A 23010-nucleotide genomic window follows, 5' to 3' on the forward strand; every position below is an offset into this window, starting at 1 on the left:
TTGGACTGGTTCCACCAAGGGGGTCGCTGTTTCTTCGCTCTTTTCCTCAGCCATCCTCCTCCCGTCTTCCCTCCCTGCTTCACTCCCTCCCTCCTTCACCTATTTGTTTCCATGCCCCCTCCCGCCACCTCTTCCTCCTCTGCTCACCATATATTACTCCCTCCCCCTCCTCATTTATCTCACCTCCTTCGCGACTGTCCCCCCTTCCACTCTTGTCTTTGCCTCCTGCTCTCTTATTGCCCTCAGTCCTCTTTAGCTGGAAACACAGAACCGGAAAAGAAGAAGAGAAATGTCAGCTGACAAAGGAGCTCGATATTGTGACGACTGACATGATGGCTGACATTATGTTGTTAATGTGGAGGCTGTAGAGGTGTGGAATGATCCAGGTGTCTCAAATGGGCGCTGGTTTGTTGCTATAAATGACTCTTCCCTCCTTAAATAGTCAGCTCGACAATGACTGATACACCCCACACAGAGGATCACACTGCCTTTGACCATGTCACACACATACACGAGCATGCTATTATGCAAAGACCTTTCGAGGTGCACATTCTCAGTCGCAGACATGGAGCGATCCACACATACACAGAGGGATAAATCACGCTAAGGGGATCCCAGCATGGACACAGAATACATGACAAAAGCATGGGCATTACTTTTTTCCTCCCATCCACTTAAACGCCTCTTTCATTTATCCATTTTCCGCCATCATCATTTCCCACCTATATGGTCCTTCTCTGTGCATTTTTTCATCTGCCACCGTGTGTGTCAAGAGCCCGACATCACTCACAGACATACAGTACAGACACAGGAGGGGGTTTCTAGTGGCATACAGGAGTTACATACACGCCCAGAACGAGGCTCCTTTCATTGCCTGAAACAAAGTTTTCTTGATGCTTGAAAAGCTCTTTCCTTTTTGCCACTTGAATTTGACTTTGTTGTCACTTAATGCTGTGTGGAGGTCACTTTTCACAATGTGTTTTTAGAGAGGAGGCTTCAATGAAGCCGGTTCTTCAATAGTGAAAGGATAGAAAAGTCATTAGTTTTGAGTTGAAGTGTGAACACTTTAAAAGACACTTTAAACTGTACAGTTTATTATACTTCCAGGAAAGAAAACATTTTGCTAATTTGTCTGGAAATGCTTTTGACTGTTTTGATTTTCTTTGGCATTTATTAGGAATGAAACATCAATAAAGTTTCCTCAATCATCAAGCAGCTTACTTTAGAAATCCCAGTGGGAAAGAGCTTCACAAACTCTGTTGTAGATGTTACTGAGCAGCTTTAATTCTTTGTAATTTGCTCTGAGTTTCTCTCAGGCTCATAAAACCTGTTTTTTTGATTGAATAGTTTGTTATACTTTTAGTGGGAGTGATTACTTGATGATCAAGTGGATAAGACATTAATGGAGCCATATGTTCACATGTTTTTTACTTCAATGAAGTAAAAGTTGAATCTTCAAAACAAACTCTATTTACATCAGATGTAAGCACTCCCCCTTGTGGCAAGGGCAAAAACCACAGGGTTAGGAGTGCTGAATATTTTTAGCATGTTAGTTCATTATATGTGGGCGAAAACCATATAAACTGAGACTTTTTGCAAGTTCATGTTATTTGACAGTCCTACAATGCATTTATTGTTAGAAACAGTAGCCATAGCTGTCGATCTTCAGCATTAGTGCAACCTTCCTGAAAAATCACCAAATATCAGGCAATTAATTGGTCATAAGCTCAAATAAATACTTTGTGTTGACTCAACCTTACAATTTCTTTTTTGTAGTATGATGAATTTCATTTCATCATGGTCAAATAATGTGGGCCAATGTATGCTTGCCATTAGTGGTCAGATCACATGAAATAATAATTTATGGAAAAATTCATGTCAGTGGAGGAAAACTGATGCTCACATTTATTCCAAAATGTTTTCTAACCCTTTGTTTCCTTTGTCTCGTAGACACCCAGACCTCTAAACATCATAAAGCAGAACAACGGTGAACAAATTATCCGACGGCGAACCCGAAAACGCCTCAACCCCGATTCGCTGTCATCTGAAACCCCCGCCCCCAAGCAACAGCGCATCACCAGTGAGGAGCGAATCAATGGCGAGGAGTCCGACAGAAGCTGCGCATCCATCAAAAACCAGCAGCCGTCCCCTCGCTCGCGCTCGCCCCGATCCACTCAAGCCTTCCTAGCCAATCAAACATTGGAGATCCACCGACGCATGCCTCCTCTGCTCCTCCCTTCACATCCCCCCTCCTCATTGGTAGCAGAGGGCAACGGGGGCATCGCCGAAGGGGGAATCATATCAAAAATAGAGGGAGGTAAAGGAGGAGGGGGATCAGAGAGAGGCAGTCCGATTGAAAAGTACATGCGTCCATCCAAACCATCTAGTTATTCGCCTCCTGGTTCGCCCATTGAAAAATATCAATATCCCCTTTTCTCCTTGCCCCTACCATTAACCCTCTCACCTGATTTGACCCCTGAGTCAGACTGGCTCAGATTCTGGACCAAGTATAAGATGGCAGCCGCCTCTGGGGTTCCTGGTAGCATCAGTAATCTAAGCAGCCCTGGTAGCCTTGGAAATAACGCTCATTATCTTGGTGCAATGGTCACTCCGGTCCAGCATCCTCAGCAAAGCTACACGGTGCCTTACTGCGCCTCTCCCTACTCTCCTCTTCCTCCTCCTCCAGCTCCTCCTCACTATCCCCCTCCTCCTCTTCATTCCCAAACCTCCTCATCGTCATCATTAGAAAACGACGCTCCTTTGGATCTTGCAATAAGACAGAGAGATACAAGCGCTAATGCACACGTGTCGACAAATGGCGCGGAGAGGAGAAGGCAAGAGTCGCCCCTGGCCGAGAGGTTGAGAGACAACTGGAAAGGGGAGAAAGAGGAGGGGGAGAGGACAGATGGAGGGAACCAGAAGGAGGAGGTGGGAAAGGAAGAGAAGGATCATTTGACAAAAAGTCGGTCGAGCATCCCATCGACTCGCGCAATGGTGGAAGTGGCCACGCAGGATGACCTGACCAACCGTTGCATCCACTGTGGGATCTACTTCCTAGACGAGGTCATGTATGCCCTGCACATGAGTTGCCACGGCGACCGGGGACCATACCAATGCAGTTTTTGCCTCCACGTGTGTGCGGACCGCTACGATTTCACCACACACATACAGAGGGGGCTGCACAGGTACACAGACAAAACGTCACAAAACAGGGGTCACACGCAAGACGGCATAATCACAACAATGTCAGAGCGCGAGCGTCATAACGCGACGCCAGAGGAAAAAGGTGACCACAGTGAGGTCACAGACGAAAGCAATGATGTCGCAGGAGTTTGTCATGACAACCAAGCAAAGGAAATTGCAGGCAATGATGCTGCTGACAATAAGGGCGGAGTTGAAAAGGAGGTAACAGGAGAGGGTGATGAGGTAACACACCAGGAATTGGGAGACAAGATGGTGTCAGATAGTAGTGATGCCATCACAGAAACCACAGAGGTCACAACTGAGTCTCAAAACTTAGATGAGAACACAGAGAGTAATTAATCGGATGCCTGTGACTCACACAAACCTTGAAGAACGTGTTTTATTGGATGAATAAGCTGTTATGTCTCCACGTTTCTGGAGGCTAGCTCATGTCAAAATGGGCCTATCCTGGGCACTAAATGGAACACATCCTTATGCTGGAAGCACTCGGCTGTCAAAATGGTCAAAAATCAATGTAGGATCCCGCTGAACTGCTGCGGGGACACTTTGGAGAAATAGCCTGAATCCTGTGTTGAGTGACGGTCACTTGACAGCTCTGTGGCAAGTATTCAACAACAGTCCGGGCATGCAGCTGAAATCACCTTTAATAAACAGCCACTTCATGTGCTTTCCAAACAAGAGGATTGGAAGCTGGACTGAAAGTTGGACTGGTCTCATTTAGAACGAGTTTGAGGAGCTCAGCACTTGCACAGCCACCATACAGCAGAGCAAAAAAAAAAAAAAATGCTACAAGCGAAACACTTTAACTGAACTGAGCTGGTCTGCACCATGCTAAACTGAACCCCGGCTGGTCCAACCCAGCCTGATGCACCACTCAAACTGTTTTATCTTGGTACAACCAGATCCGATCTGGTTATAACTGCTTTGTTCTGGTCCAGAGCATGTTTGTGACTGTTTCACCGCTGTGCAAATGGATCCAAAACCAAAACTTGTTTCGGCTCTTTGAAACTGGTCAGTGTTAAACCAGTTTGTTCCGGCTCGGCCGGTGTTACCTTGGTACTAAAGGATCAGTTGGTTTCGTTCACCCGTGCCCTCTCTGAAACTGTCAATGCAAAATCACCACCGCTGCAATGTGGCCCACAATGAGAGACTGGTTGGGTTTGATTCGACGGGGACTTTTTGAACTGCTTAAAACCAGTTTCAGCTGGTTAAACCGGAGTGACTCCGGACCGAAGTGTTCTCTTCATCCATTTGGATCGAAACAAGTGACATTATTTTCTATCTTCCTCCGTGCCATGATACTAGCTACGTGCCTGGCTGCCTGCCTAATAGAACAACCATCTATTAACCTGCTTAACATTTATATTAATAATAATAATGGTAATAATAATTATGATGATGTTATAGTACAAAACATGCAATTTGCTACACTTTCCTATATATAATATGTTATTTTGTAAAGACAAACAATGCTTTTTTGCAGGAAATGGTACTATAAAAATTAGTCTTTTTGAGTTTTTTCTTTTTCTTTCGGGCTATTTGTTTGTGTTCTTACGGACACTTGTTACATTGATAACAGCCGTCTAACAGAAATGGTACAGCAGAAGAGGGGGTTGTGTGTATGTGTGCATTTGTGTAATTGCTTTTTTGTGTGTAAGGATCAAAGGATGTGTCCGTCCCCAAACGATGATGTAAAATAATGAAGGCTTGCGCTCGGTGTTTCAGTCCTCAGGGGTCACACGTGTTGCACACCAACCCACCTGTTTCATAGCATGTGACACATCATTTTTACATGTTAAATGGTCTAATGGTTTTAGCATGTTACATGATTTTCTCTTATATATATATATATATATAGATATATATGTTCGTATCATGTTCTTTATTTGTTAACAGGTCAAAATGGTCTTATTATGTAACTTTTTTTTCTGTATGTCTTTCACATGTTAGGTTACATGGTTTTATAGAGAGACTTAGGAACTTAGGGAGATAAACCCTGAATTTTATCATAAGGATCAATTACTTGGGTTAACTGTATCAACTCTGTACGGAGTCTACAGAGCTTCTTGCCTACAGTGTTTCATTCAGCCTATCATATTTCTGAGAGTTTGGTAGGTTACATCTGCGTAGCATGTTAGCATCGTATAAAATCTGCAAAATAAGTCGCCTTTTGTATGGATGGGAACTGTTACATGTTAGACCTAAATATTACAGAAAGAAGATGACAATGTTAAGTTACATTTTATAATGCAATGAAGTGAAATGATCATGTCCAGCTAACTCATCCTGCTTTTCTACCATTCGATGCCCTCTTTTGGGTTCTAAATCAGTCTTGTAAACACACTTCAGAGAAAGACCCACCTGACACCGTAACCGAGTCTCTCTTTAAACCAAATTTTACAGCTCTCATCATTTATTTTTGGTCAGTGAAAGAGTGGTGACAGTCAGGCCCTCCTGTGCGTCAGAATGGAGCAACACAGTGGCCATCGTGTTTATTTTTATAAAGAGAGAATCACTTCTCCAGCCTTGCTGCCTTAGTTGCTAGAAAACAAAACAAACCACCAAGGGACTCCTTTGAAGGAAGTAATAATAGGTCGAAAGACAATAAAAGACAGGAAGGAAGGAAGGAAGAATGAGAAAAAGTTATTTTTCTATGCTTATCCAAAAGAAATGAATGGAAACTATTCCGCCTAGTGCCTGATAACCTGTACAGATTTTCTAAAAGGTGTGTTTATCTGTGTCAAAAAGTTATGTAAGTTATGAGTCAGGCAAACAGACTTCTATATGAATTCCCATGTACCAAGTTATCAGAGTCATCCACTGTGATTCTTGATTTCAGTCTCGCTGTCTGATTAGTCAGATAGTTGTTCACACTTGGTGGTTTCAGCCCATGAGAAAGACCCACATGTGCTTTTAACGAATGAAGCTTGCTATGCTATCTGTCAGTCACGAGTTAACCACCTTTCATTTTTGCATGTACGTACACGACTTTGTAGAGATGTTGAGACATGTGCCTCTGTAACGTTTGTATGAGGGCCTTTAATTATGGCATGCGGTCATGTCGCCATATCATGGTCAAGGTGTGATTGTGCTAAAGAGCAGTGAGATTAGATTTCTTCCTTAAGACTGCAAAACAACAAAATATAAAATCTGGCAAATTCTTGACTCTAGTCAGAACAAAATGAAATAACTGAACTTTTCACCTGAGCAATCAGTGTGTTGTGGAGTGCTGCTTGCAGGATAATAGCTCTAAAACAGACATTAGACCTGAAAGCATTCTTTTACACAGGAGGACCGAGTACTGTATACTCTGTATGTCGAGGCATATCGTGTAGATTTTGCAATTTTTGAAAAATTGATCATGACAATAGGAGCAAAATGCTGAAGGTGTTGAAGTGCATTTCCATTATGCCTTTACTCCTTAACAGCCAAAAAAAGGCCATCTACCCAGCACTGCACACAGTACTGAGTGTCACATAAAAACACTAAGAAACCTTTCAAACTATTGGTGCAATATATTTACATCAGCGTTGGAAGTCTGGCTTATCACAGTCAAGACTTCTCACTGCTGCCATATAAATGCAATGAAATCAAACTATTTAGGATGGCACATATTGCCACCCTGGTGTCTGGCATACGTCTCACTCTGGTGTCAAGTGCAGGGCCCCTGAAGAGTTTGCTTAACACCTTTACCATGTATGGCTCCACTATCCATATCACACCTGTCAATTAAAGGCTTATGACCTGCATGCGGTAACATGGTTTGAAAATACTTTCATTCTGAACTTTGCCCTTCGATTTGCTGAATAGGTTCCATCACGCTTTGCGAGGCGCGATGAAGCTAATTCAAAAAACAAAATGTTTTCTTTGGCTTTATTCTAGGAAAATATCTTGCGCTAATGTGTAAAGTTTTTAGAATTTACGTTTTGTTTTGTTTTTGTTTTTTTTTAGTTATGGGCATCTCTTAAGGGGCTGCTAGCAAAATAAAAATGTTTACATTTGCATATGTAGCAAAAAAAGGATCTTTGTTAAAAGAGAACAAAAGGAAGGAGTGAGGGATACCTGCTGAGATGGATAGATGGGTGCCTTTGAAGAATATATGGGATCGAATGACGCTTCTGATAAAGGGGTTTAGTTTGTGCGTCCATTCATCGCCTCTCCTGTTCGTCCCTCCCTTCAACATTGTATCTCTCCCCTATGTTGTCTAATTTGACACATACCTGTCCACCTCTCTTTCCTCTCATCCCTCCACCCGTCACAGCTGCCCTCTGCCACTCATCACTTCTGGATTCCTCCTCTTTCCCGAATCCCTTCTTTTGTTAAAGGTAATCTCAGCTGGTAGACAGGTCGCAGGGCTTTAAATGGGAGTTAGGCGATTGTGTCATGCCACATCGAGTTGAGCTGAGGTCGACTCAGTTAACCCAGAACTGACAGGAGCTGCTTAGGTTGTTACCAGCAGTAGAAATTTCAAATGCATGCTTGAAGCAAAGGGTGGATTTTCTCAGATTTGGGTTTATTCTTTTGCCAACGGGACTCACATTTGATAAGGAAATTCAACACAAATTTTCATCTTTTAAAAGATGTGAAGTCCTTTGGTACAGATTTTCATGGGATTTCTAGGAAACAGTACGACAAAGAGTATGTTTTAAAAAAAAAGAAGGATCAAATAGTTTTTGCTTTTTTCTCCTTTTCTTTTTGTTCAATCTGGGTGCACATCTCATCTTGATGAACCACAAGGATTTCTCAGTGAGCTGGAGACAAATTCTGATGCCAAAATGTTTCAGTAGTTTAGCTTTTGAAAGAAAATCTGTTCCCCTGTACTTACTGAGTTGAAAGTAAAAAAAAGAACACCGCCTTCAAAATAAAAAATGTTGCTCATGCACACTTTTGTTTGTACTGTAAGTGCTCTGCAGAACCCTTTCCTATCTAAATGCCTTCTTTGGTGTATTTGCCGGTGTAATATTTCCTCCTAGGAGTCAAGGATACTGTACATCTAAACCATAAACCATAGATATTAATGCTGATAGGGATTTTGGGAGAGCAATTCAGCTGTCAGTTATACTTCAAAATAGGCGATTTTGGTAAGAAATAAGGTTCTGCAGGACACACATGACTTGACCTTGTTTTCCTTCAATAATGAGTGTATGTTTTAGGTTTGATGGCATTTCACATCAGCGTTTACATCGGGGAGCCTTAACAAGTGTTTTAATTTTTGTCTCTGTCAGAATGTGTTATAGAAAATGATGCTGTTGCTTGCACTCCATTTATTATGTTCTTATTGCCAAGGAAGGGACAACACACACATACACACACACACGCACACACACAAAGACACAGCAGCAGTGGTACGGATTGAGTGTACATTATGGGTTGTACAGTGTTAACAATGGGAGACAAGGGAGCTAAAGGCCAGTTTATAAATGGTCAGACACACACACACACACACACACATGCATACACACACTCACACACAAACATCAACTGTGTACATTTAACCAATATATTTTAGTAGAATTTTGACTCTATTCAGTTGAATGGCTTTTATAGAAAAAAGTGGAATTTTTTTAGTTTTTTTTTTCTTTCTCATGTTGTATTTTATTCTGCTACCTTTCTGTACGTTATTGTTTTAGGTTTATTTCATGCAAAAATGATATTTCAACAGCATATTTTGACAGCCAAGAAAAAGTTTGTTACACAGCTAAACTTGAAGAATAATGTTGATGATGATGATGATAATAATTAATAAAAGTAATAACAAACATACCGAAAATGGACAACTGATGTTTGGTTCATGAGTGATTTATTGCGACAATGACACAAGAAGAAAGGCTTTGTTCTGTGAGCCTTCAGTCAACAACACAGGCTGCTATAGTATGTAAAGCCACCATCTTCAGATGTGAGACAAGTAGGTTCTTTCTGAGACAAACTGCAGACTTTTTGGGATCACAAAGCCTCAAATGTGGTGGCTGTGGGCCGGACAGATGCAATTTTTAACATAAAGCTTTCATACTGAGTCAGGTGTGGTTTTTCAGAAGAGATTTGCAATATAAAAAAGTGGATCCTGCAAACATGCCTCCTGCTGTGCTCTCTGAATGCAGCCAGGAGCTCCACAGCCATCATATATTTCTGTTCTTCACTGCCGCCTGCCTGCTTTTACTATTTTACTCGCTTGCTTTTCCTGCTGATACTAGTAGGTAGTATATATATGATTTATTTGTCACTTATGTAATATACATACTCTCCAAATCAAACTGGCTCTGAATAAAATGTGTGAATGAACCTTAATCATTCTTTCTGTCTGAACTTTTGAGCTGGTGAGATAGCCGTGAAATTTTGTCGAGCCGTTAATGGTTCCCAGTGGATGATTCCATATGGTTTCTGCGACCCTGTGACCATTCATCTAGTGCCATGCTAAGCTCAAACTTCCTGCATGATCAGCACTTTGTTCCTTGACAGGGGAGCTTGTAAGCTAATGACATTTGCTCTGAACATTCATAGCTGTTAGAGGATGAAATTGTAATTTTGTTTGTGACCCCTCTGACCTTTCCTTTGAGGCTGTCACCAAGCCAGGATTTCAATTCCCAGACAACAATTATTGAAGTCTGTGGACAATATTTGAGCTTTCTTTCTCAGCCACTGCTGGGTCAAAATGTCAGCTTTACATGTTGTCATGTTGTTGATCACTAAAATGATGAGTGATGAATGATGTTGATTTTACTGACCCCGTCATCTTTGCTAAGGCCTTCCCCTCCAGACAGACTTGCTTTCTTAGAAATGTTAAGATTCAAATGGCAGTTCTGGGGTATAATGAACAGCATATTGAACCTTCACTATTTACAGTATCAACATCTCACTGACTGAACTAAACTTGACCAGATTAATTTCTCACCACCACACACCATGCAGAAACACTCTGAGACACACATTCTAATCTACCCGTAACTCTCCTTTGGGTCAGGAACTTTGACAGGAACTTAAGTCAGCAGCGTTATTTGTCAGAAGACAAAGGCTGCTAATCTTTGGTCTCTATTATGTCCAGCATTATCAGGTTATCTTTGCGTTTAGAATATGAACATTGATTTGAGTTGATTAACTCTGCTTCAGAGCCTGCAGTGGAAATCTGTCACAGCAGGGCATCATTTAAATGAGAGTTTTTTGTGTGTATTACTTACAGTATGTTGTGGGGACATAAATCTGTTTACTCAGTCACATTGTGGGGACTTGTCGTCTTTGTTCTGGGGACAAAACACAAGTCCCCATGATGTTAATCATTCAACTTTAGTGTGAAGACTTGGGTTATGGTTAAGGTAAAGGTCAGGGCTAGGGTTTGGGTTTAGTTAAGCAGTCGTTGTGGTTATGGTAAGGGTGAGTCTCCAGGAATTTAATGCAAGTCTATGTAATGTCCCCAAAAGTGATGGAAACACAACTGTGTGTTTGTGTGTGTGTGTGTGTGTGTGTGTGTGTGTGTGTGTGTGTGTGTGTGTGTGTGTGTGTGTGTGTGTGTGTGTGTGTGTGTGTGTGTTGTGACTGGTGTGATGATTGGCCACAGAAAGTCAGTGTCAGACTAGAATATTAAACACCCTGGTGTCTACTGGAGAGGTCACCACACAGACACATGCAGCTGCACATAATTATGAACCTGTTCAAGGCAAAAGAGAAAAATCCGTCAAATGAATAAAAGGCAAAGCAAATAGAATGGAAGTGAAAACAGCATGCAGTAATTCGTGGACACGTTTACATACTATGTATGCTAAAAAGGGTCGAACTCATCTGGTGGCACATGTATGGCTGCACACGCAGAAATCTTCTGGCTTTCAGCGTCACCCTTGCATAACTTCTCAGTATGCGTCGTGTGCCCTTGCCTGTCTGTCTGTCAGCCTGCCTGTCTCGCTGTTTAAACATCTTGCAAGCATCATTTCTGTTTATTGTAATTCATGTTTATGTATGAGTTACCTACACTGTTGACAGAGGGTTTGACTCTGTGCGCCTGTGTGTGAGACAGCAACTGAACAAGAAGGTATAAGAGTGAAGGTCTGCAGGTACTTGTGTATGAAGCAGTGATGTTGTTGTCATGTCTTCATGTGGGACGATTGAGATGTGCTTTCACGGCTGTTATAGATAGATAGATAGATAGATAGATAGATAGATAGATAGATAGATAGATAGATAGATAGATCTCTTTGAATTATGAATGTGTTTCATGTTGACAGCTGTGAAGTTTGATAGTCTACAAGCGTGTACAGAAGAAGGGAGCGACAGTGTGAGAGAGAAGTGTGGAGGTAGACAACAGGAGAAGGAGAGAGAGAGAGAGAGAGAGAGAGAGAGATGATCTAGCTTCAAGGCGTATTGAATATTGAATGACTCCAACACTGACTGCTGTGAGGTCTGTGAGCTGATTCCATATTCATATTGGGATATAAAGCCCTCAAACAGGATAGAGAGATAGATAGATAGATAGATAGATAGATAGGAAGATAGCAAGAGGGAGAGAGACAGAGAGAGAGAGGAAGTGATAGAGAAGGAGAGGTTGAGATTCATTAGATCAATCATTTATAACAAAATGAGCCCCTGTAATATGTGCTGGATCTCTGCGTCTAACCAAGCCCAGCCGCTGCTGAAGGTATAATTACAGCTCTACATCGCCTCAGTATGTCGACTGAGTATCATCAGCTTCACAGTGAGGTCCACTGCAGAGGGATTTGATGTGTAATCTTCCTGCCTTTTATTTCCTCTCTAGTTACTTTACACTTTATTTCTTGTCTCCTTTATTCTTTTTTTTTTTTTAACTCAAATTGCATGCATCATTGGCATGGCAGGAGAGGACCGCTGCTGAAATGGGTGTGGTTTACATTACCGTACAAAGAAGCTTTGAATGGGAACGGTCACCAGCGTTCAAATGTAACCATACTGCAGCATGAGAGAAAGGTAAAGAAAAGTCTGGCCATATTGTGTAGTTTTGTTGTTATGATCAAATCCCTCCATACTTATGTACCATACTTATGCACAAATTTAAGGTGCTTGTACTTTACTTGCATATTTGCATTTTATGCAACTTTATGTTTGTGCTTTCACTATATCTCACAGGCAAATATTGTATTTTTACTCCCATACTTTTGTCCGACTGCTTAAATTTTGCTTTAAATTTTTTTTCCCAGATGTTCGTTCATGCATTGAGAAAATTCTCCTACTTCTTAAACTAGTTACAGTATACAGAAACTCTCATGCATTAGCTGGAAAATGCATTGTCACAAAGCTGAAAACAGGGCTTCTTTTGACTTTAGACTTGAGAGATATTTGGTTCTCACAGGACAGCAATGTGACAAAGATATGATGGTAATGATGGAAAATGTAGAGAACCACCAGACTTTTCCATTTAAAAAGCCTCTTCTCTCAGTCAGGTCTGAAAAGACAGAAGGTTGTCCTCCATTTTCCGTCATATCAGACATCTATGAGCAGAGTAGGCCTTATCAGAATACTACACACAGATACCAGTGCACACACACACACAGAAGGTTGTGTATATATGCACACCAACAGTATGCAAATACACAGTGTTTTGCTGCAGAAGTAGAATACACACATTTATTCATATATACAGAAAATGTATGCATGCACACACACACACACACACACTCAAATGCACACACGGTCACCCGCACATAGCTTTTCCTTGGCCTGTCCTTCACATTAGGGCTCAGAATTTCTTTAATAATAATTCCGTTAATAACATCTTCACAATAACACTGATAATGGTATGTGCCTTTGTGTGTGTGTGTGTGTGTGTGGAAAGACTATTTCAATTTCTCTGATAAGCTTTTGCTCAGTTTCCACACCTGCAACTCACCACTCCCTTGTTATACACCCCCCCCCCCCCTTTTTTCTAATAAAATGCATTTTAATTCTAATTCTCTCCGCAGCACATGAGAGGACATCAGGGCAAGCAGTCAGACCAGCTGACAATAAAAACCTTTTCCATTCTGTTTCTGCTAGATGCTAGATTTGTTTTTCATCTCTTTTTACTAGTTGCTGTCTTTATCCTCTTTATCCTTGCCCCCCCGTTCTGCTTTTCAGACTGTGCGACTTCTACTTTTGATTCTGCATTGTACATTAAACTTTAATCGAGTTCTTCATGTGTGTGAGAGAGTGTTTATCTGCGTTGTGTTTTTTGTATGTGAGAAAGGCTGTCTGTGTGTGTGTGTGTGTGTGTGTGTTTGTGTTTGTGTTTGCATGTGCAGTTTAAGCATTAATTAATTTTTTTTTTCTCTTCAGCTATCACCAGAAGCAGAATTAAGCAGGAGGGAGACTATACTATAATTGTTCTGGAAAGACAATTTTTTCATTTATTTCTTTATTGTTTATTTGCAATTTTGTTTGTGATGGGAGTGTTCAGGCTGCGAGGCTTAGAAAAACTCTGTTTTTTCTTCTAACAGTCTGGAAAGAAGCACCTTCCTGTCAAACTCTTCACATTGGATTTGTGCCCTCAGAGCTGTGATGTACACTCACGCAGCATCAATGCTTCTGCTCCTCTCTGCTTTATTATCTCCCACAGTCTCTGCCTGTCCAATCATCAGTCTGCTCATAGGGCAATGTCTCCCCAACAATTGGAATTTGATCAAATTTGGGAGACTGATGTGTTTCACCGCTGCATTCTGGCATCCTCGAAATTGAAGTGATTAGGCAAAACAGTGCTACAATCCCAAGTCAAAAACAGGATGCATCATGCATTCGAGACAAACGATTACTGTCGCCTTTCCCGGATTCTTTGATGCCCCGTCTGCAGTAACACTGCACATTTACAAGGAAGAACAAGCGCAAACCAAATAGGAAAATACAACTAAAATGTTGTATCACCATAGTTATAAGCAACCAACTTTTACCGTTTGCAAAGGCAGCAGTTACAGTCCTCACTGCTGGGGAAGTGGAGCTGTAGAGATATGAGCTAAAGAAGCATTCAGGTGCCCTAAAACATCTCATATATCATTAAAAAAGCAAGAAGCACACAAAGACTAAACCGCTGCATGATGAAACACAGAAATGAAAAAGTATCGTCTGAGGCAAATTATAGATGAAATGTTAATAAGCATCTTTATGCAGCATATTGCCATTTTTTATTAGTGTAGCTGTAACTTACTGGAGAGATTAAACCTAATTTTGTGTTTACGGATGAGGGTTTGGGCACAGCCTGGTTTCACTTTAATAAAGAAGATGCTACACATTGATTAATTTAGTATTTGGCTTCAATAAAACTTGCCTTGGACCCATGTATGACCACACATAAGAATTTAACCTGTTAATTACGAAAAATGAGAAGACAAAAGTCTTCTTAGTGTTTTTCACTGTGGCCGCATGAATAAGATAAACCTTTCCTCTAACAACAGTGGAGAATGTGTTTATTCCACAGCGCTATGAGAGCCCTACAAAATATTGTAATGATCGACATTTTGGGGTGATTTAATCTTCTCCTCATGCTTATCAGACTTCTTACTGCGCCTACAGGAAAAATGTGCCGGTTTAAAAATCACAGCCGATGGCAATTTTACTTTTTCTCTTCATGGCTCACTAATTTCCTTGACGGTGATTCTAATAGTTCATATACATCTTCACTTGTCTTTAGGCTACTGACATTTCACATCAACAACCACTAATACAGCAAGTCCTTTAAATATATTCAAGCTCAATAAGTGAGGAATATGAAGCTTGGAAATGTATAGCTCCTCGGGGATAGTGAAGAGCTTCTTATTGATAAGTAAAAAAACTAAACTAAAGAAGGAAAAATTCATTTTTATTAATGCATTCCCTCCTGGGGTGGCTTAGCTTGGAGAAATTTACAGGGGGATGGTGCTTATGAATAAGGGTGTGAAGGGGTCATCCAGCTCCAGGCCATGGTCCAGCCCTACGCACCAGCAACGCCGCGCTGAAAGATAAGATCGAGTAAAGTCCTACTTAAAGTTTTCAAGATTTAAAATCCACTTGGCCCCTGCAGCTCCCCTGACAGGTAGCATGAACTCTCTTCTGCAACACCATGTTTTGTTTAAAAAGACTTACAATTGCATCAAGAACTACCACAGAGCTGGATCATTCTCCACTGCATAAACAACAGCAAACACCATAACATTTTAAGCTTATTTGGTGTGACTTGCTTTCCATTAATTTTTTTCATAATTAGGTCAAAAATGAAGTTGTTATGCCATCACAGGTTGAAAATGTACATCAGTAGTCTGCGACCCATTCTATCAGTGAGTAATGTTTCCTTGTCACAAAGGTTTGAGTAATTCTGAGGGCCCTGAAGAGGTAAAATTATCTAGTAATCCACAAGCACAAAGCAAAGATTAGATCTTTAGGCTTTCCTACAGTCTATGTCAGTCATCTCAACAACTTGACTCTCAAGTTGGGAACAATAACCTAACTTTGTGGTACAATATCGTGCATGCCCTGTGTGGATAGCATGTTAAACTTTCGCAGGCTCAAGCACAGCTTTGGACGGGTGGGCCCCACATATCCTGGAAACCCTCACTGCAGTATTGTGGTGGCGCTCTCTGGAAACAGCTGGGAATAAACTGGGCAAAACACAGATAGGAAGTGAGTACACTTGATCAAAGCTAACGTAGAGATGTGTATTTAATGACCATTGTGGGGGATTAGTGGCATCTAGTGGTGAGGTTGCAGATTGAATACCCCTCGCCTCACACCTCCCTATTTATGAAACAGTGAAAGAGGCTCTCGAGAGCCAGTCTTTCATTTGTCCATTCTGGCCTACTGTAAAAACATGGTGGTACAACATGGCAGACTGTGTGGAAGAGGACCTGCTCCCTCTGTAGATACAAAGGTAATTAATTGTTTTTAATATAAGTACCCTAGAAAGCAGGATTTAAAATGAGTGTTTTTCACAAGTGAAATAAAGTGAACAGAACTGGTATTTTCCAGAAAAGGTGAGTCATAACCAGTCACTCTGGAACAAACTGCAGCTACGATATGCTCAGACTAGCTTGACTGTAATTCATATGTTACAGTCAGTATAAATACAGGACCAGTGATGTATTGCTAGGTATTAGGATAAGCCACTGAGAACCATGCTGAGCTCAAATCTTAAAACATCTTCTTCTGCTACCAGTTGCTGCAAAAACATTCTTACTTCTCTTCGTTAACTAGCCCAGTCTTTCCCTCGGCCACCTGAAAAAGCACAAAGACACGAAAATGTTCGAAAGCTCTAACAAAGCTGCTAGTGGCTACTTTCCAAGAACCCCACGTCTGTCTCTTTCTCTGTCAAAGCATTGCTGCCCTGACCCTTGCGTTCACAGTGTTGCCTGCTTTTAATCTTTGTAATGCAGGAGTTTAAGCTTATTCTTGTGTTCCGCTAATTGAGTATGTTAAGCAATATCTCGATTACTATAGAATTATCAGCTTCAGGCAGTATTTCGATTACAGTGTTTACATGGGTCAAAGTAGTACAATTTCTCCAACAGCTCGGTTAACCTGGATCCATTTACTAATTGGTGTACTGCTCATGACTGTGGTGCACTGCAGCATGTGATTTGCTTAAGTACAACACATGGGTCAAAGTACACTGACCTTTCACTTTTTGATAAAGCAATTCTTTATGAATAGAATGAGAAAAATATTCATATTTTATCATCTGTTTCATCTGATTATGACCTTACACTGATTATATGCTCAAAAATGAGAAAAAAGTGCCTTAACCGGATCATTTTAATAAATGTGTGCATGTAAATGATCCCAGTGTGAGTGAGCAACTGTTTATGTAGTGTCAACAAAAGAGGAGAGTGGAGAAGAAAAACAAGAAGAACAAGAAGACGAAGAAGAAGTAAGAAAGTGAGTTTAGACAAAGAGAAGCAGAAAGGCAGAATGAGGTGATGGCGGCTCCCACCTCTCCTCCCCACCCTCCACTTCACCCATCCATTATTCAGTATACCTTCAGGTCAAACTCTCAGTGTCTTCTTGACGTCTCCCCCTTCTCCTCCATACTGTATCTCCCACTCCTTGTTCCCCTCTCTGTATCTTCCTCTCTCCATTTCTCTGTCACCCTTTCATATTCCCCAGAAATGACCTCAGGGAGGAGAGACCTAGCTGTAAAATGTCAGAATTTTATTGATGTTTTTTTTTCTTTTTTTTTTTTTAGGGTTTTAATTATAGGCGTATGCACATAGATTTTTGAAGGGTAGAAGTTCCTGATAGTAAAGAAAAGTTTTTTGTCACTTGCTCTTCTCTCTCTTCTCTACTTCTTCTCCTCTCTTGATGCACACATGCAGGGCTTGATGCCATTTTTTTTTGCAGGAGCACAAGCACGGAAGAGGGCCACCTACAAATTGTAAATGTCAGGTTTTATTCATAAGCAGCTTTTTTGAGTTTAATTCGTAAATTCCTTTTAAAGTCAGTATTGGCATTTACGTGCGCGTGTGTGTGTACGTGCGTGACCGATTATACCCCTTGCTTCCTTACAACAGCCTCCAGTGTTGATTTTCTTTCCCAGGTAAAAGTCATGGCAACTGTGCATCTTTTCAAAAAGATTTGTGTCGCTTTAGATGGAGGCTCCTCCTGCCTTCTATTCACAAGTGCAGAGTTGACTGCCAAGACTGAATTCAAGTTACAGTACTTGTACTTGTAAAATATAAAGTAGAAGGACAGCTAAATTTCAGCCTTATTCTGCAGTCTAGTGTCACTGTGGCTCCCATTTCAAATCCTCATTTCTCACTTTCACATGTCCTGTTTGACCCTACTTTCTCTCATTTTCATCAATTCTCCACCTCAGCAAATACTTCCTGAATTTTAAACATTTGCTTTCTTCAAGAAATGCTTTAATACATCCGATTATCACATAGTCACTGTGTTCCTCTAGAACACGGCTGAAAACTCATGATTGGTGCAAACATACCAAACAATTTCTCTAATATAATCTAATGTACATTTATAGAACTATTTACTGAATATCCATAACAGATAAAAATGGAATTTCATTTTGGGAGAAAATTGGGACTTTTGCTGGCATGTCCTGACTCACACTCTGCTATAAGGGGTATACTTGCAAGCATTATGCACATACAGTATGCCATACAGTATGCAGGACCTATGTAAAGCCCCTGCATACATAAACACAAGCACACACAACACTCTTGCCCTCTAACCCTATTTCATTTTTTATTTGTTTCACCATCTTTTTTTCCCCAAAGAACACCGAATGAATCTGCAACCAGGTGGTAGGACTGCTGAATATATCACAAAAATATAACCTGAAACCAGGGGTAGGACAGAATCTTCTGCTAATTAGTAACATTAACGACATAAACGCCAGAAATGTATTTACTCTATCAATGATTGATTGATATTGTCAAATACTAGTTATGCAGTATGGCTCTTTTCAGAATAATTCATAGGTTATTATATTATTGAAGTATAGCTATTTTGGAATTCATGTGTTCATCACATCCACTAAAAGGTGGAGCCAATTCTATTTAGACTGCTTTATTTTGATGAATGTTAATCTATAATAATACAACATAATTTATTAGGTGATGCCTATTTTGCATTAATAATCTAGCTGCAAAGTAGCTAGTAAATAAAGCTGTCAAAATAAATATAGTGGTGTGAAAAGTACAATTCACCTTTCTTTTATTACCAGCCTAAACAGGAGTAAATTGTGTTGGCATGAGCTCCTTATTGTTTATTGCTCCTTCATTTCCTTATTTTTTTTTTACTCTTGTGTCTTATTTGTGTGTGAACAGCAGTCAGCTTTGACAGCTGGATAAAGGTCCTTGTTTCATCACGGAAAGAAGAGGCTCAAACACCGCTCTCTGGACAGCAGTGGCTCGTTAGCCTGATTAGCCTAATTAGCTGATACAGGTTGGAGTTGAGAGACGGGCGTCTGTCACTATTGATACAACGCAAGGACCACCGCAGGAAAATACTTTCACTTTGGGCTTGATATTTCACCACAAAAATTCAAAGGAGCTTTTTTTTCCAAGTACGGACGAATGAGGACACGTTCAGCCAGACGTGGATACAGAACAAACTGGGTTGCTAATCGAGATTGTACAACATGCAAATACAGGACATGGCGACTTCCTGGGCACCATTAACAGGTGAGTCTTCCTAATTGAATTATAAATAGGCAGTGCTAGTGTAGCCTACACGTATTTTCCTGTTACAACTGTAGTTTTGCGCGAAGGTCTGACATTTAATAGCGCTGGCTTTGCGTGAAAGTTGCCGGTTATAACGTTGTGTTCAAAGGATTTGGTGCCTCAGGTGTATTCATACGCCATCGGCTGCTAGCCAAAACTTCCCACTCTGCTTCTTGTTGGGTTGATGGACAATACGAGGCTGCTTTGTAAAGTTTTGTGGTTCAGGTTGTTAAAACGCTTAAACACACCATCCAGTTTGTGGCAGTTGGATTTCTGTTACCTTTACGCCATGCCATGGCACATGTTGCCATAGCAACCAAAGCAAAGTGGAATAATTGTTGTGCGTTGCCTTGAGGTAGTCTCTATTATTTATGTGGTCTTACGGATTTCATTTGCATCAAATAGAAATGCCCCAAGCGTCCTTGGATCAGGACATCTTAGGACAAGTTTTCTTCTAGCCCCCCCCCCCCCCCTCAGGGTTTACTATATGATTATTCTGTAGAGGTAAAATACCTGAGCTAGATTCTTTCATTGTATGATTAAACACAGAAATGCTGTATAAAAACAACAAAACCAAAGGACATGTTGGTATAGAGATCACCACTTGTCATCACCACTTGTTCATTAATGTGAGAGCGTAATTTCATCAGTTATTAGATTAGATGCTTATACAGGGACAGCCAGGGCTACAACAACGGTAACTATAGCTTTGGTTCATAGATTTATCTGTCCATTATGATCTTGACTAATCAATGTATTGTTTAAAAATTATGCCCATCACAATTGACCTCTTCAAATGTATTTTTGATCAACCAGCTGTTCAAAACTCGACCTTAATAAATTTCAAATCATGTAAATGATACAAAAGCGGCAGAACATCACATTTGAGTACGTAGAACTAGTACTTTGCCATTTTGCTTGATTCAAAAATCAAACAATTAATCTCTTCACTAAGTGGTAGCTGACTGATTATCTTTGAATCAACGGTGCAGCCATCAGCCGCAGAAGGGCTGCAATGCAATCCCTCCTTGTGTTTGCAGCTGATGCGTGTAACAGGTCAAAAATATTCTTGGTGGTTGACCGATTAATGGTTCACAATTGACATCCCTGTGTCACACTCTAACAACTTACTTTAAGGGCAGGTAATGAGAGCACTGATGATCTCAGTATGATATTGAAAGTCATTAAACAGGACACTGAGGTTGAGGGGCAGTCATGACATAAATACATATGTATAACATTTGTGTTGTGTGAAAAGGCTTTTTAGAGGGAGAAAACTTTTTATCAACTGACTGAAAGAAGCTTGAATGATTACATTTTAAGAGAATGGAGGCTGTGTGATAAAATATTTAAATTCTTAAGTTAATGAAAAAAGTTGGCCGGATAAAACACACTGAGAGTGTCAGAGAGGTATTGTAAGGTGAGGTAAAACTGGGGAGACAGCAATTGTGGAGTGAATGAGCGATTAAAATGGAATACTTGGGTAATTAAGGAAAAGACAATTTAGCACGACAACTGAAAAGCAGAGGAGGTCTGGAAAATGAAGAGGTGGGATGAGAGAGACCGAGAAAGACAAAGGAGGAACATAAATTATGGAGCGAATGGAATAGCTTGCATGACAGAGAGCGAGGGACATGAATTGTAAAGAAAATGAAAGCGCCCACCAAGTGATATAAATTGACCGTAGATTCTCTCCAGCACTAAAGGCATTTTAGACAAGCGAGGGAGATACAGCAGAGAGCTGATGAGTGAAGTGAGCAAAGAGGGGAGGGGGGGAGAGAGAATGAGTGAATGAGACGGAGAGAGATGGTGAATGAGGCAGGGAAAGAGAGGCCGGGCAAGAGAAATAGGGAACAAATGCATCAGAGGGAGTTAAAGAGTGAATAAATGAAGCAGCAAGAGAAAGCAGGGAATGATAATGATCCTTGAGGAGTTAAGGGGGAGAGCATTAGGAAGGAGCAAGGTGGAGATAGGGTGAATGACAGATTAGGGGAGAGTCAGAGAAATGGGTAACAGTGGGAAATGAATGGTGAGGACAAGATGACAACACAGATAGAAAGGTGGAGGTCTTACTTTCCCTGCCTCTCTTCTCTCCTCATTTTCTAATACTTTATCACTCACTGTCATCCCATCGTTCAAGGGCTTCTTTTCTCCTGCCTTACCTGTCTTGATGGCCGACTATTCATTTTTTTATCTCTCCCTTCAGTTTCTTTTTCTGCCTTCCTGCTTCCCTTTTCGTCTTTGTTTTTAGACATTAATTTCCTGCTAGTTTAGCCAGTAATACATTTTGTCTCACAAACATAAAGTCCAATTTCAAAGAGCAGGGTGTACCAGGTGAAAAAAAAGACAAAATAAAAGGGAAAAAAGATGCAGTTTTGAGCTGGTAACATACTCTATGTGTCATGTGGATTGTCAGGTTGCAAAATTCTTCCATTCTTCAGTATAAAAGCCTTTTAAACTCCCCTGGAGCTCTGATGTATGGTATTCAGTTCAATTCAAAATACTTTATTCGTCCCACAAGGAGCATATTTGAGGCAAGAGAGTTTGCAGACACAAGCACACATAAACAATTCATTTGGACACATAAAAGAACAATCTAAAAATACAAATCTGACAATGTTAGAGATGAAATACAAAAGGATTTGTGGCAGTGGCTGATCTGGGGAACAACATCCAACACCACAAAGGCACATTATGTCAAGAAGTGTCAAGGTGTGTTTATCAAACTATGCTCAAGGTAAACTGCCATTTCTTGTACTGTGGCTGTTGACAACTTTAATGGCCTCAGTAAAACCAAACTTTCTTCCATTTGTTTCACATACAGGCTAAAACACGTTCCGAAGGGCGTTGGCTCGAAGTGATCCTAATGATAATGTTAATAATAATTTTTTATATAGCACACAAGTGCTTTACAGTAAAGCATTTAAACAAAGCACAATGGAAAAAAACATAAAAAAGATAAATAACTTCATTAAAACAGAATAAAAAATCCAATAAAAAGGCAGCAAATATGTAAAATACAGCTGAAAATGCTTTACAGTATGGCATTAAAAACAAAACACAATAGAAAAAATACTAAAAGGATAAATAAGTTAATAAAAGTTCCAATAAAAAGGCAGAGAAACAATAGTAGTAAGAAAGAGTTAACAACGTGCTGCATTAACAAAATGCCTGAATGAGAAGGTCTTGAGTTGATTTTTAAAATGTCATCAGAGCTAGCATATCTAATGCAACTTGGCAGGCTGTTCCACAGTCTTGGAGCGTAGTAGCTAAAAGCAGTTTCTCCACTCATTTTGTGGGCTACTTTAGGAACAATTAAAATACCAGCATCAGAGGACCAGCATCGTTAGTTGATAAGGAGTGAAAAGGCCTGAAATGTAAGAAGGTGCTATATCAGAGAGCTTTGTTTGCGAGTAAAAGGATCTTAAAATCAATTCTGAAAGAAATAGGGAGCCAGTGAAGGGTAGCTAAAAACAGGAGTAGTGTGTTTTCTTTTCTTAGTTATTAAAAGTCTGATGGCAGATTTCTGAATCAGCTGGAGTTTTCAAATCAGCTGTTTTGGTCCAAAATGACACCAAGACTTTTAGTCAAAGAGGACGTAAGCTGTCACTGGTATTCATTTGCTTTTTAGGGGACTTGTTTAGTATTAGGCTGTGCAAAGGATCTTTGTATT

At 40.5% G+C, this 23010-nt stretch overlaps 1 protein-coding gene across 1 annotated transcript in view; it reads left to right on the plus strand.

The window, feature by feature from the left end:
• trps1 (trichorhinophalangeal syndrome I) overlaps nucleotides 1–8960 on the plus strand; it is a 66574-nt gene extending 57614 nt beyond the window's left edge. Inside the window, exon 9 of the mRNA XM_041955961.1 lies at nucleotides 1951–8960. Coding sequence (XP_041811895.1) covers nucleotides 1951–3543 — 1593 coding nt within the window. The 3' untranslated portion in view covers nucleotides 3544–8960. The remainder of the gene's footprint in view (nucleotides 1–1950) is intronic.
• Nucleotides 8961–23010: the final 14050 nt, after the last annotated feature.

This window comes from Chelmon rostratus, chromosome 16 (genome assembly GCF_017976325.1).
Source record: "Chelmon rostratus isolate fCheRos1 chromosome 16, fCheRos1.pri, whole genome shotgun sequence".
NCBI lineage: Eukaryota > Metazoa > Chordata > Actinopteri > Chaetodontiformes > Chaetodontidae > Chelmon > Chelmon rostratus.